General features: G+C 60.9%; 1 protein-coding gene across 5 annotated transcripts in view; it reads right to left on the minus strand.

Moving 5' to 3' along the window:
* Window positions 1–548: 548 nt before the first annotated feature.
* Window positions 549–15,337, minus strand: part of DCTN1 (dynactin subunit 1) — a 79,842-nt gene continuing 65,053 nt past the window's right edge. For 3 of the 5 annotated variants that reach the window (XM_063157832.1, XM_063157830.1, XM_063157828.1), the window contains 12 exons: window positions 14,525–14,674; window positions 13,503–13,664; window positions 11,197–11,328; window positions 10,955–11,083; window positions 9,483–9,625; window positions 9,020–9,186; window positions 8,662–8,676; window positions 7,022–7,155; window positions 4,697–4,886; window positions 3,721–3,797; window positions 3,386–3,475; window positions 549–773 (listed from right to left, as the gene is read on the minus strand). In XM_063157832.1, the coding sequence (XP_063013902.1) occupies window positions 636–773; window positions 3,386–3,475; window positions 3,721–3,797; window positions 4,697–4,886; window positions 7,022–7,155; window positions 8,662–8,676; window positions 9,020–9,186; window positions 9,483–9,625; window positions 10,955–11,083; window positions 11,197–11,328; window positions 13,503–13,664; window positions 14,525–14,674 (1,527 nt within the window). In that variant the 3' untranslated portion in view covers window positions 549–635. Of the gene's footprint in view, window positions 774–3,385; window positions 3,476–3,720; window positions 3,798–4,696; window positions 4,887–5,737; window positions 5,924–7,021; window positions 7,156–8,661; window positions 8,677–9,019; window positions 9,187–9,482; window positions 9,626–10,954; window positions 11,084–11,196; window positions 11,329–13,502; window positions 13,665–14,524; window positions 14,675–15,337 lie in introns of those variants that run through there. The other 2 variants (XM_063157829.1, XM_063157831.1) reach the window with 2 other exon arrangements.

Consider the following 15,337-nt stretch of genomic DNA (forward strand, 5'->3'; position numbering starts at 1 on the left):
CCCCGCGGTGCGACCCCCGGACCCCCAATGGCCCCGCGGTGCCACCCCCGGACCCCCAATGGCCCTGCGCCCCCTCCCGGTGCCCTCTGGGGACCCTCAGTGCCCTCCAAGTGTCCCCTGGTCCCACCCGCGACCCCCAAATGTCACCCAGCACTCCCGGTGCCACCCCAGGATCCCCAAATGTCCCCTTGGTTCCATCCTGGAGCTCTCTGTGACACGCCCGGGGTCCTCAGTCCCCTCCGGGACTCCCAGTGCCCCTCTCGGATCCCTCCTGTGACCCCCGGTCCCCTCCGTGACCCCCCCAGTCCCTTTTCTGCTCCCCCGTGTCCCACCCGAAGCCCCTCGTGTCCCCTCCCGTGTCCCCTCGTGTCCCTCCCAGTGTCCCCTCCCGGTGTCCCCGCCCGGTGCCCGGTTCCAGGCGCAGGCAGCGCGTCCAGGGGAGTTTTATTGGATGCCGGGAGCGCGGGGGGATCCGGGGGGTCCCGGGGGGTTCCGTAGTGTCCGAGAGCAGCGCGGGGGGCCCGGATCCCCCCGGGGGAAGCGGCTGCGGCTCCCGCCGCGAGCGGGGCCGGGCAGGGGGGAGCGAACGGAGGGTCCCGAGGGAGGGGACGGCGGGCCGGGGTCCCGAGGGCCGGTCAGGCCACGAAGTGCTGGCGGAGGTGCTGCAGCAGGTCCGGGGTGAGCAGCACCCGGTGCGCCTGGCCGTGCCCCGGAGCGCACGGGATCGTCACCCGCCCGCACAGCGCCGGGCCCTGCGCCTGCTCCTGCTTGGCCTGCGGGGACAGTGCCATGCTCACAGTGTCCCCAAGGGGACAGTGACACCCTCACAGTGTCCTCCAAGGGGACAGTGCCATGCTCACAGTGTCCCCAAGGGGACAGTGACCCCCTCACAGTGTCCCCAAGGGGACAGCCACACGCTCACGGTGTCCCCAAGGGGACAGTGACATGTTCACAGTGTCCCCAAGGGGACAGCCACACACTCACGGTGCCCCCAAGGGGACAGTGACACGCTCACAGTGTCCCCAAGGAGACAGCCACACGCTCAGGGTGTCTCCAAGGGGACAGTGACACGTTCACAGTGTCCCCAAGGGGACAGTGACACCCTCACAGTGTCCCCAAGGGGACAGTGACACGTTCACAGTGTCCCCAAGGGGACAGTGACACCCTCACAGTGTCCCCAAGGGGACAGCCACATGCTCACGGTGTCCCCAAGGGGACAGCTACACGCTCAGGGTGTCCCCCAAGGGGACAGTGACACCCTCTCAGTGTCCCCAAGGGGACAGCCACACGCTCAGGGTGTCCCCAAGGGGACAGTGACACCCTCTCAGTGTCCCCAAGGGGACAGTGACACCCTCACAGTGTCCCCAAGGGGGTGGGACCTGGGGGGCGGTGCTGGGGTGGAGCAGGGGGTCCTCACCCACCCCATGCCCCGGAATGGGGGATCCCTCGGGATTGGAGTTTGGCAGAACAGGGGGTGCCTCAAAACTGGGGATTGGGAACAGGGGTACCTTGGCATGGACTGGGGCCCCTCAAGATTTGGAGTTTCTTGGGGTTGGGGTTCCTCAGGTACAGGGGATCCCTTGGGACTGGGGTCCCTCAGGATTGGGGTCACTCAGAACTGGGGGACTCTCAGGAACGAGAGTTTTTGTGACTGGCATCTCTTGGAATTGGGGTTCCCTCAGGATTGGGTGTTCCTCGTGATTGGGGTCCCTCAGGACTGGGGGTTCCTTGACATTGGGGTCCCTCAGGAACAGGGTTTTTTGTGACTGGTGTCTCTTAGAATTGGAGTTCCCTCAGGACTGGGGATCCCTTAGAGATTCAGGGTTCCTTGGGACTGGGGTCCCTCAGGACTGGGGTCCCTCAGAATTGGGGGACTCTCAGGAATGGGAGTTTTTGTCACTGGCGTCTCTTGGAATTGGGGATCCCTTAAGATTGGGTTCCCTCAGGATTGGGGGTTCCTCCAGGATTGGAGTCCCTTGGAATTGGGGGGCTCTCAGGAATGGGGGGATTTTGTGACTGCCATCTCTTGGAATCGGGGTTCCCTCAGGAATGGGGGTCTCTCGAGATTGGGGGTCTCTTGGGATTGGGGTCCCTCACATACAGGGGATCCCTTGAGATTTGGGGTCCCTCAGGACTAGGGTCGTTCAGAATTGGGGGACTCTCAGGAACGGGGGTTTTTGTGACTGGCATCTCTTGGGATTGGGGTTCCCTCAGAATTGGGGATTCTTTAAGACTGGGGTCCCTCAGGATTGGGGCTCCCTCAGGACTGGAGTCCCTTGGAATTGGGGGGCCCTCAGGAATGGGGGTTCCTTGAGATTGGTGATTCCTTGGGATTTGGGTTCCTCAGGTACAGGGGATCCCTTGGTATTGGGGTCCCTCAGGACTGGGGCCCCTCAGAGCTGGGGTCCCTCAGGAATGGGGGTTTTTGTGACTGGCATCTCTTGGAACTGGGGCTCCCTCAGGAATGGGGGTCCCTCGAGATTAGGGGACTTCTTTGGGATTGGGGTGCCTCAGAGCTGGGGCCCTCAGAGCTGGGGGGTCCCTCAGGATTGGGTCCCTCAGGATTGGGGTCCCTCAGGACTGGGTCCCTCAGGATTGGGGTCCCTCAGGATTGGGGTCCCTCAGGATTGGGGTCCCTCAGGCTGTGGCTCTCAGAGCTGGGGGTCCCTCAGGACCGGGGTCCCTCAGGATTGGGGTCCCTCAGGATTGGGTCCCTCAGGATTGGGGTCCCTCAGATAGGGGGTCCCTCAGGATTGGGGTCCCTCAGGATTGGGTCCCTCAGGATTGGGGTCCCTCAGGACTGGTGTCCCTCAGGATTGGGGTCCCTCAGACTGGGTCCCTCAGGATTGGGTCCCTCAGGACTGGGGTCCCTCAGGATTGGATCCCTCAGGATTGGGGTCTCTCAGATTGGGTCCCTCAGGATTGGGGTCCCTCAGGATTGGGCCCCTCAGGATTGGGTCCCTCAGGACTGGGGTCCCTCAGGATTGGGGTCCCTCAGGCTGTGGCTCTCAGAGCTGGGGGTCCCTCAGGACCGGGGTCCCCTCAGGATTGGGGTCCCTCAGGATTGGGTCCCTCAGGATTGGGTCCCTCAGGACCGGGGTCCCTCAGGATTGGATCCCTCAGGATTGGGTCCCTCAGGATTGGGGTCCCTCAGGACTGGTGTCCCTCAGGATTGGATCCCTCAGGATTGGGTCCCTCAGGATTGGGGTCCCTCAGGACTGGGGTCCCTCAGGATTGGGTCCCTCAGGATTGGGTCCCTCAGGATTGGGGTCCCTCAGGCTGTGGCTCTCAGAGCTGGGGGTCCCTCAGGACTGGGGTCCCTCAGGATTGGGGTCCCTCAGGATTGGGTCCCTCAGGACTGGGGTCCCTCAGGCTGGGCTCTCACCTTCAGGAAGGAGGAGGACGGGAAGGTGCCGAAGGTGGTGGAGACGCCGGCGCCCGGCTGCTGCTGAACCATCTCCCGCAGCGTGTCGTCCTGGGGCACAGCAAGGTCACCCCAAAACCACCCGGGGGGACCCTCCTCACTCACCCCAGAGCCCCAAAACCCACCCTGGGCAGGAACCAGAGGGGTCAAACCCCACTGTTGTGGGAGAACGGGAACGGGCAGCACCTCGTCCCCTCACTGCCACCAGGTGCCACCAGCCGCAGCCTGGGGACTGCAGGGCTGGGCTGGGGGGTGCCCCCCAGGTCCCCCCAGTGCTGGAGAAGGCCCTTGCTCACCTTCAGGGCGTCGATGGAGTTCTTGAGGGCGCAGAGCCGGGCTGTCTGCTCCAGCAGCCGCGCCGAGGAGCTCCTCGCTGCGGACAACGGGAAGGGAGGGATGGGCCGGGGGGACACGGACACAGCTCAGCGCTGGCACCCCCTCAGGCTGGCACCCCCAGGGTTCTGGGGGGATTGAACTCCTCACATTGGTACTGGGCAGGTTTTTGGGGATTTTTACCTCCTCAGGTTGGTACCGCGTGGGTTTTGGGGAGTTTGACCCCCTCGGGTTGGTACCAGGGGATTTCATGGGGTTTGATCTCCTCAGGCTGGCACTCCCAGGGCTTTGGGGGGATTGAACTCCTCTGGCTGGCACCAGGTGGGTTTTGACCTTCTCAGGTTGGCACTGGGTGGGTTTTGGGGGTTTGATCTCCTCAAGTTGGTACCAGGTGGGTTTTGGGGGTTTTCACTTCCTCAGGTTGGTACTGGGTGGGTTTTGGGGAGGTTTGACCCCCTCAGGTTGGTACTGGGCAGGTTTTGGGGGAATTTCACCTCCTCAGGTTGTTACTGGGTTGGTTCTGGCGGGGTTTGACTGTGTCAGGCTGGTACCAGGGGATTTCAGGGAGGTTTGATTTCCTCAGGCTGGCACCCAGCGGGGTTTGGGGGTTGGATCTCCTTGGGTTGGCACTGGGTAGGTTCTGGAGGAGTTCTGACCCCCTTGGATTAGCACCAGGGCGATTTCAGGGCTTGGGGGGCTCCCCAGCAAGGAGAGGCTGAGCCACCCCGGAGCAGCTCAATCCCTGGACACTGAGCCGTGTCCCCAACACAGGGACTGTCCCTCAAGCCAAACACCCCAAAGCTGCTGGCAGCAGAGCAGGTGCCACCCCGCAGCGAGCCCCACCACAGGCAGACATCACCACCAGTCCTGTGGGCAGAGGGACCACCCAGGGGTGCCCCAGACCCCCCAAACCCCAAGGAAAGTTTCTGTAGGACCTACTGGACTTGCTCTGCCTCATGTCCAGCACCTTGGCGTTGGCGCTGAGCTGGTACAGGGTCTCCAGCAGCTGCGTGGTCTTGCGGTACAGGCTCTGCGTGGGCAGCGCCTCGGGCGGCCGCTCCCGCGCCACGGCCACGCGCGGCACCTGCAGGGGTGCCAGGCTGGCCAGCTCCAGCTTCATCTGGGCACCCTGGCACCACAGAAACCACAGTGAGTGGTGTGGGAAATGGGGAAATACCGGGCAAAGGGGAAATGGGGGTGAAACGCTGTGCCGTGGCCATGCACAGCACCTGCAGCGGCGCCAGGCTGGCCAGCTCCAGCTTCATCTGGGCACCCTGGCACCACAGAAACCACAGTGAGGGGCACAGGAAATGGGGAAATGGGGGTGAAACGTTGTGCCATGGCCACGCGCGGCACCTGCAGCGGTGCCAGGCTGGCCAGCTCCAGCTTCATCTGGGCACCCTGGCACCATGGAATCCCAGTGAGGGGCACAGGAAATGGGGAAACACTGGGGAAAGGGGGATATGGGGGAAAGCAGGGGGTGAAACGCTGTGCCATGGCCATGCACAGCACCTGCAGCGGCGCCAGGCTGGCCAGCTCCAGCTTCATCTGGGCACCCTGGCACCACAGAAACCACAGTGAGTGGCACAGGAAATGGGGAAAATGCCAGGGAAAGGGGGAAACGGGGGTGAAACGCTGTGCCATGGCCACACACGGCACCTGCAGCAGTGCCAGGCTGGCCAGCTCCAGCTTCATCTGGGCACCCTGGCACCACAGAAACCACAGTGAGGGGCACAGGGAATGGGGAAAATGCCAGGGAAAGGGGGAAATGGGGGAAAGCAGGGGGTAAAATGTTGTGCCATGGCCATGCACAGCACCTGCAGCGGTGCCAGGCTGGCCAGCTCCAGCTTCATCTGGGCACCCTGGCACCATGGAATCCCAGTGAGGGGCACAGGAAATGGGGAAAATGCCAGGGAAAGGGGGAAACGGGGGTGAAACGCTGTGCCATGGCCACACACGGCACCTGCAGCAGTGCCAGGCTGGCCAGCTCCAGCTTCATCTGGGCACCCTGGCACCACAGAAACCACAGTGAGGGGCACAGGGAATGGGGAAAATGCCAGGGAAAGGGGGATATGGGGGAAAGCAGGGGGTAAAACGTTGTGCCATGGCCATGCACAGCACCTGCAGCGGTGCCAGGCTGGCCAGCTCCAGCTTCATCTGGGCACCCTGGCACCATGGAATCCCAGTGAGTGGTGTGGGAAATGGGGGAAACACCGGGGAAAGGGGGAAAGCAGGAAAGCAGGGGGGAAACGCTGCTAAGGACAGCAGGGATGGGCCCCATGGGGATTCCTTGCATGTGGGGCTGGATGGATTTAATGAGCTGCTCCATCCCATCCATTACAATTAATACCCATTAGAATAGTTGGTTAATTGGGTTATCTGCTGCTGTGCCCCATAGGTGGGGTGTTCATTAATCAATCAATCAATCAATGAATCAATCAGATTGTGCCGGTGGCTTCTGCACTGAGGGGACAGGGCTGGCAGGGACAGCAGCAGCACCCCCAGCTCCCAGTGCTGACCCTGCCCTCAGGCCCTTCCTCTGGAGCACTCCTGATGAGAGCCTGTTCTCCAGCTCATCCCATATCCCACAGGGATCTCATCCCACGGGGAACACATCCCACATGGGTGATGTCCCATGGGGATCCCATCCCACAGGGCACATCCCACCCAGATCCCATCCCATGGGGATCACATCCCACATGGACCCCATCCCACAGGAATCCCATCCCACATGGATCACGTCCCACATGGATCTCATCCCACCTGGATCCCATCCCGTGGAGATCCCATCCCACATTTACCCCATCCCACATGGACCCCATCCCACAGGAATCCCATCCCACATGGATCCCATCCCACATGGATCCCATCCCACATTTATCCCATCCCACATGGACCCCATCCCACATTTATCCCATCCCACAGGAATCCCATCCCACATGGATCACGTCCCACATGGATCTCATCCCATATAGATCCCATCCCATGGAGATCCCATCCCACATTTATCCCATCCCACATGGATCCCATCCCACATGGACCCCATCCCACATTTATCCCATCCCACATTTATCCCATCCCACACGGACCCCATCCCACATTTATCCCATCCCACATGGACCCCATCCCACATTTATCCCATCCCACAGGAATCACATCCCACGGGATCCCATCCCACATTTATCCCATCCCACAGGAATCACATCCCACGGGATCCCATCCCACATTTATCCCATCCCACAGGACCCCACCCCGTTCCCCCACCTTGAGCAGGTTGTTCTCGTTCTTGAGGTGTTTCAGGGAGAGCTGCAGGGCGTCGATCTGCTGCAGCAGCAGGGGAGAGTCCTTGACCTGCACGGGGCCAGAGCCACCGCCCGGCACCTGCCCGGCACCGACACCTGCACAGGGACACGGCCACACGGCCATCACACACAGGGCACTGCCACCAACACAGCCACACGGCCATCAGCACTGCCACCAACACAGGGACATGGCCATCAGCACTGCCACCTGCACAGGGACACGGCCACACGGCCATCAGCACTGCCACCAACACAGGGACACGGCCATCAGCACCGACACCTGCACAGGGACACGGCCACACGGCCATCACACACAGGGCCAGCACTGCCACACATGGCACTGCCACCAACACAGGGACACGGCCATCAGCACTGCCACACACAGGGACATGGCCATCAGCACCGACACCTGCACAGGGACACGGCCACATGGCCATCACACACAGGGCCATCACTGCCACACACACAGGGCACTGCCACCAACACAGGGACACGGCCATCAGCACTGCCACCTGCACAGGGACACGGCCACACGGCCATCAGCACTGCCACACACAGGGACATGGCCATCAGCACTGCCACCTGCACAGGGACACGGCCACACGGCCATCAGCACTGCCACCAACACAGGGACATGGCCATCAGCACTGCCACACACAGGGACATGGCCATCAGCACCGACACCTGCACAGGGACACGGCCACACGGCCATCACACACAGGGCACTGCCACCAACACAGCCACACGGCCATCAGCACTGCCACCTGCACAGGGACACGGCCACACGGCCATCACACACAGGGCACTGCCACCAACACGGCCACACGGCCATCAGCACTGCCACCAACACAGGGACATGGCCATCAGCACTGCCACCTGCACAGGGACACGGCCACACGGCCATCAGCACTGCCACACACAGGGACATGGCCATCAGCACCGACACCTGCACAGGGCACTGCCACACACAGGGCACTGCCATCACCACTGCCACACACAGGGTCACGGCCATCAGCATTGTCACCCGTGATGGTGGCACAGGGACACAGCCATCAGCACTGCCACCAACACAGGGACACTGTTGCCAACACAGGGACACTGCCATCGGTGCTGCCACCCTTGACAGTGGCAGAGGGCACTGCCACCCCTGACGGTGGCACAGGGCACTGCTATCAGCATTGTCACCAACACAGGGCACTGTCACCAACACGGGGCCCTGCCATCAGCACTGCCACCTGTGATGGCGGCACAGGGCACTGCCATCAGCACTGCCACCAACACAGGGCACTGCCACCAACACAGGACACTGCCATCAGCACTGCCATCAGCACTGCCACCCCTGACGGTGGCACAGGGCACTGTCACCAACACGTGGCACCTCCCTGGAGCAGTCCCACCACTCCCAGTGCCCCTTCCCAAGCTCTCCATCTCCACACCCATCACAGTTCCATGCCCATCCCTCCCTTCCCGGCCCCCCGGAGCCCCCAGGCCCAGCAGGCTCCGAGCAGGACCTGGATCCATCCCTGGCCCCCCCGGAGCCGTGTCCCAGGGTTTGGGGGGCTGGGATTGCACCCCCCGTGCTGCATGCAGGTGTGTCCGTACCTCGCTGCTGCTCCTCTGCAGCACAGGGAGAGACGAGAGAAATCAGGATTAAATCCCAGGATTGGGTGGGAGAGGAGCTGTGCCTGGAGCAGCTCCGGGCTCCCAGGGCCACACCTGGGGCTGACCCCGTTCCCAGCAGGGGAGTGCCCCCAGCAGGCCCTGCAATGCTGCCCCAGAGCCAGGGCTCAGCACGGAGCCGCTCCTGCTCCCTTGGGAATGAGAAGGTGCCAGCACCATTGCCCGGAGGCAGCACTGGGAGTGCGGCAGAGGCTGCGGCTCTGTGGGAGCTCCATTCCCACACTCCCGGTCACCCACCAGCCCGGCAGGAGCACACCCCGGCCCCGGTGCTGTCCCTCACCCCCGGCGATGCCGGACACGATGGAGGCCACGCCCGAGGGCGGAGCTCCCCGCAGCCCCTCGATCGTCCTCTTGGACTGGTTGTTGAGGCGCTGCTTCAGCTCCACCTTCTCCGACTCCAGCTGGTCGATGTCAGCCTGGAGAGCGTCCATGGTCTCCTCGAACTCCCTGGGGAGAGCACACGGAGAGAGGGAGGGAGGGAGGGATGTGTGAGGCCAGGGATGCTGCTTGGCCAGGACCCTTCATCCTGTCCCTCCATCCCTTGTCCCCAGTCCCTCTCCAGCTCTCCTGGAGCCCCTTCAGGCCCTGGAGGAGCCTCTGAGCTCTCCATGGATCCTTCTCTTCTCCAAGTGAGCATTCCCAGCTCTCCCAGCTGGCTCCAAGCAGAGGGAACCCAGCTCTTGGAGCAGCTCCGTGGCTTCCCCTGGATGAGCTCCACACCCCCAGCCCCGTTCCAAACTCACTTCTCCTTCTTTTTGAGCAGCGTCTGGGTCTCGTCCAGCTTGGTCTGGATCTTTTCCACGCGGTCGTCGGCGTCCTTGGAGGCGCTGTCCAGCTTCTTCTCCAGCAGACTGAGCCGCACGTTGGCCTCGCTGAGCTCCTCGCCCTGCAGGGGCAGCAGGGAGGGAATCAGGGAGCTGGGGGAGCCCCCAAATCACCAGCACCCATGGCTGGAGACCAGAACAGCTCCCGAGAGCCCCCAAATCACCAGCACCCATGACTGGAGCCCAGAACAGCTCCCGAGAGCCCCCAAATCACTGACACCCACAGCTGGAACCCAGAACAGCTCCCCAGAGCCCCCAAATCACCAGCACCCACAGCTGGAACCCGGAACAGCTCCTGAGAGCCCCAAATCACCAGCACCCACAGCTGGAGCCCAGAACAGCTCCTCAGAGCCCCCAAATCACCAACACCCACAGCTGGAGCCCAGAACAGCTCCCCAGGGCCCCCAAATCACCACGGCTGAAACCCAGAACAGCTTCCACCCTGAGCACCCCAAGATCTGGATGGCAGCACCTCCCTGCCCACGGGAAAAACATCCCCAGGAGACCTGGATGGGGCTTGGGATCAGCATCTCCACAGGTAGGAAGTCAGCAGGAGTGTGGAGATGAATCCCACAGCAGCCAGGAAGGTGGGGATGGGTGAGGGACAGCAGGGATGGGTGAGGGACTGCAGGGATGGGTGAGGGACAGCAGGGATCAGTGAGGGACAGCAGGGATGGGTGAGGGACAGCAGGGATGGGTGAGGGACAGCAGGGATGGGTGAGGGACAGCAGGGATGGGTGAGGGACAGGCAGGGATGGGTGAGGGACAGCAGGGATGGGTGAGGGACAGCAGGGATGGGTGAGGGACAGCAGGGATGGGTGAGGGACAGCAGGGATGGGTGAGGGACAGGCAGGGATCAGTGAGGGACAGCAGGGATGGGTGAAGGACAGCAGGGATGGGTGAGGGACAGCAGGGATGGGTGAGGGACAGCAGGGATCAGTGAGGGACAGGCAGGGATCAGTGAGGGACAGCAGGGATGGGTGAGGGACAGCAGGGATGGGTGAAGGACAGCAGGGATGGGTGAGGGACAGCAGGGATCAGTGAGGGACAGGCAGGGATCAGTGAGGGACAGGCAGGGATCAGTGAGGGACAGCAGGGATCAGTGAGGGACAGGCAGGGATCGGTGAGGGACAGCAGGGATGGGTGAGGGACAGGCAGGGATCAGTGAGGGACAGCAGGGATGGGTGAGGGACAGCAGGGATCAGTGAGGGACAGGCAGGGATCAGTGAGGGACAGCAGGGATGGGTGAGGGACAGCAGGGATGGGTGAGGGACAGCAGGGATCGGTGAGGGACAGCAGGGATGGGTGAGGGACAGCAGGGATCAGTGAGGGACAGGCAGGGATCGCTGAGGAGGAGCCAGGAAGGCAGGGGTCAGGGAGGAACACCTCACCTTGATCTTGAGGGACTTCTTCAGCTCCTTGATGACCGTCTCCCTGTCCTCCAGCTTCAGCCCCAGCCCCTCAGCATCCGTGATCTCCGCCCGGAGCGCGGCTGCCCGGAGCTCCGCCGGCGGTGTGGGCTGGACCAGGGGGACAATCGGGATTTTAGGGAGAATCCCAGACACCCCAGCTGCCCAACTCCCTGTGCTGGCCACGCAGAGCCTGCTGGTGACCAGAACAGAGCCCAGCCCACCTTGTTCTGCGGGCGGTCGGCGTCGTACTCGCCCTCCTGCATGGCCGTGGCCATCTTGTTCATGGTGGCCATGAGGATGCTGCAGGACTGGCGCAGGCACTCGTAGGGATTGATGCCCTGGGAGCCGTAAATCTGGGAAGGACAGGAAGGAGCTGGCTGCTGGCCCTGGGCTGGGCTCACAGTCCCCACATCCCACAACTGGTGTTTCCCTCTGACGGTTAAGGGTGTCCCTCTGATGGTTAAAAGTGTCCCTTGGATGTTTAAGATATCACTCTGATATTTAAGGATCTCCCTCTGATGTTTAAGGGTGTCCCTCTGATGTTTAAGGGTGTCCCTCTGATGTTTAAGGGTGTCCCTCTGATGTTTAAGATGTCCCTCTGATGGTTAAGGATGTTTCTCTCATTTTCAAGGATGTCAGCCTGGCATTTAAAATGTCCTTCTGATATTTAAGGATGTCTCCCTGAGGTTTAAAAGTGTCCCTCTGATGTTTAAAATGTTCCTCTGATGTTTAAGGATATCCCTCTGGTGTTTAAGGATCTCTCCCTGAAGTCTAAGGGTGTCCCTCTGGTGTTTAAGGTGTTCCTCTGATGGTTAAAGATGTTCCTCTGATTTTTAAGGATGTCCCTCTGGTGTTTAAGATGCTCCTCTGATGGTTAAGGATGTTCCTCTAATTTTTAAGGATATCCCTCTGGTGTTTAAGGACCTCTCCCTGATGTTTAAGGGTGTCCCTGTGATTTTTAAAATGTCCCACTGACATTTAAGATGTTCCTCTGCTTTTTAAGGATGTCCCTCTGGTGTTTAAGGATCTCTCCCTGATGTTTAAGGGGGTGCCTCTGATGGTTAAGGATGTTCCTCTGATTTTTAAGGGTGTCCCTCTGGTGTTTAAAGATGTCGCCCTGATGTTTAAAAGTGTCCCTCTGATGTTTAAAATGTTCCTCTGAGGTTTAAGGGTGTCCCTGTGATGTTTAAGATGTTCCTCTGACGGTTAAGGATGTTCCTCTGATTTTTCAGAATGTCCCTCTGGTGTTTAAGGATCTCTCCCTTATTTTTAAGCTGTCTCTCTGATGGTTAAGATGTTCCTCTGATGGTTAAGATGTTCCTCTGATTTTTAAGAATGTCCCTCTGATGTTTAAGAATCATCCTTAAAATCCACGTCCAACACAAACCTTCACTTCCATCAACAAATCCAACCAACAAAATGCAGAAAAAGCTGCACACACAAAAATCCAAGCAACACCAAACAGAAGGGGATGATTTACACAGGACCCACTCCTTGTCCCTTCACCAAGGATGTCCCACCTGGGAATGGTGGGAAGGGTGTTCCACCTGGGAATGGTGGAGGATGTCCCAGCTGGGAATGGTGGGAAGGGTGTTTAACCTGGGAATGGTGGAGGATGTTCTACGTGGGAATGGTGGGAAGGACATCCCACCTGGGAATGGTGAAGGATGTCCCACCTAGGAATGGCGGGAGGGATGTCCCACCTGGGACTAGTGGGAAGGATGTTCTACCTGGGAATGGTGAAAGATCTCCCATCTGGGAATGGGGAAGGGTGCTCTAGCTGGGAATGGTGGGAAGGACATCCCACCTGGCAATGGTGGGAAGGGTGTTCTACCAGGAATGGTGGAGGATGTTCTACCTGGGAATGGTGAAGGATGTCCCACCTGGGAATGGTGGGAAGAATGTCCCACCTGGGAATGGTGGGAAGGGCATCCCAGCTGGGAATGGTGAAGAATGCCCCACCTCAGAATGGTGGAGGATGCCCAGCTGGGAATGGTGAAGGATGTTCTACCTGGGAATGATGGGAAGAATGTCCCACCTGGGAATGGTGGGAAGGACGTCCCACTTGGGAATGGTGGGAAGGATGTCCCACCTGGGAATGGTGAAGGATGTTCTACCTGGGAATGGTGGGAAGGATATCCCACCTGGGAATCGTGAAGGATGTTCAACCTACGACTGGTGGAAAGGATGTCCCACCTGGGAATGCTGGAGGATGCCCAGATGGGAATGGAGGGAAGAGTGCCCCACCTGTACTGCTGGAGGATGCCCAGCTGGCATGCTGGAGGATGCCCACCTGGGAATGCTGGCGGATGCCCACCTGTACTGCTGGCGGATGCCCACCTGGGAATGCTGGAGGATGCCCACCTGTACTGCTGGAGGATGCCCACCCGTACTGCTGGAGGATGCCCAGCTGGCATGCTGGAGGATGCCCACCTGGGAATGCTGGAGGATGCCCACCCGTACTGCTGGAGGATGCCCACCTGGGAATGCTGGCAGATGCCCACCTGGCACGCTGGGGGATGCCCACCTGCTCGCTGACTTTGAAGGCCAGCTCCTCGAGGCGCGGCGCGGGCAGCCCCTCGTTCTCGGCCAGCGGCGCGATCAGCTGCGCCCCGGCCGCCGCCACCTCCTGCAGCACGGCCACCACCCACGTCAGGTGCTTGCGGCACTCCAGCAGCGTCTCCGACACCTGCCAGGGCACAGAGGGTCACTGGGGATGGCACGGACACGGGGGCTCCTGGAGTCCTGCCCTGGGATTGTCACCAGGACTGGGGGAAATAACGGGAAGATGGAGGGGATGGGTCTGGGTGTGAATCCAGGTCTTTATCTGAGATGGGAACACAAAATCCATCGTGCCCAGGGAAGGAGCTCCAGGAGCAGCTGAGGGAGCTGGGAAGGGGCTCAGCCTGGAGCAAAGGAGGCTCAGGGGGCACCTTGTGGCTCTGCACAACTCCCTGACAGGAGAGGACAGCCAGGGGGGACCAGATTTGGGATCTTATCCCAGGGAACAGGGACAGGGTGAGAGGAACGGCCTCAGGCTGGGCCAGGTTGGATATTGGGAAAATTCCTCCTGGGAAGGGTTGTCCCCAACCCTGGAGGGATTCAACATCCACTTGGGGACATGGTCAGTGATGGTCTTGGCAGTGCTGGGGCGTGGTTGGACTCAGGGATCTCCCAGGGATGGCCTTGGCAGTGCTGGGGCCTGGTTGGACTCAGGGATCTCCCAGGGATGGCCTTGGCAGTGCTGGGGCATGGCTGGACTCAGGGATCTCCCAGGGATGGCCTTGGCAGTGCTGGGGCGTGGCTGGACTCAGGGATCTCCCAGGGATGGCCTTGGCAGTGCTGGGGCACTGCTGGACTCAGAGATCTCCCAGGGATTTTCCAACCTAAACCAATCCCTGATTCCACGATCCCAGCTCAGCTCACACCACCTCCCTCTGCCCTGAGCTGCTGCCCAGCTTCCCTGGGGTGTTTGCTGCTGGCCCAGTGCATCCCACAGCTCCCAGTTTGTGCCTGAGGGGTGGCCTGAGGGTGTCCCTGTCCCCTCACCTGTGGCCCGAAGCCCAGGGCCGCCGGGATTCCCGGCGCGTCCGTGCCCGGCATGCGGCGCCGGATCTTCTTGCAGAACTGGCGGATGTCACTGCAGGACGTCTCCAGGTCCTTGAGCAGGATGGCCAGGTCTGCTGCCTCCTGCCCGGCCTGGGGACACAGAGGCACCTCAGAGGGACACGGGGATGTGGGGACATCAGAGGGGCGTGGGGACACAGAGGGGCACGGGGATAGAGGGACTCAGATGGATCTCAGAGGGACACTGGGACGTGGGACATGGGGACACAGAGAGACCTTGGAGAGAGGGACCTTAGAGGGACACAAAGAGAGAGCAGGACCTTAGAAGGACACAGGAATGGGGGAACTTGGGGACACAAAGGGACCTCAGAGAGAAGGAACCTCAAAGGGACACAGAGAGAGTGAGGGACCTTAGAGGGACACAGGAACAGAGGGACATGGGGACAGAGAGGGACCTTGGAGAGAGGGAACCTCAGAGGGACATGGGGACACAGAGGGACCTTAGAAGGACACAGGGAACAGAGGGACATGGGGACACAGAGGGACCTTAGAGAGAGAGACCTCAGAGGGACATGGGGACACAGAGGGACTGTAGACAGAGTGACTTCAGAAGGTCACAGGGAGAGAGAGGGACATGGAGGGACCTCAGAGGGATAAGGGGACACAGAGGGACCTTAGGGAGGGGGAACTCTGACAGACACACGGACAGAGAGCGACCTGAGAGGGACATGAGAGACAGGGAAGGACCTCAGACAGAGGGACAAGAAGGGATCTCAGACAGAGGGACACGGGGAC

Source organism: Melospiza melodia, chromosome 5 (genome assembly GCF_035770615.1).
Source record: "Melospiza melodia melodia isolate bMelMel2 chromosome 5, bMelMel2.pri, whole genome shotgun sequence".
In the NCBI taxonomy this organism is placed as follows: Eukaryota; Metazoa; Chordata; class Aves; order Passeriformes; family Passerellidae; genus Melospiza; species Melospiza melodia.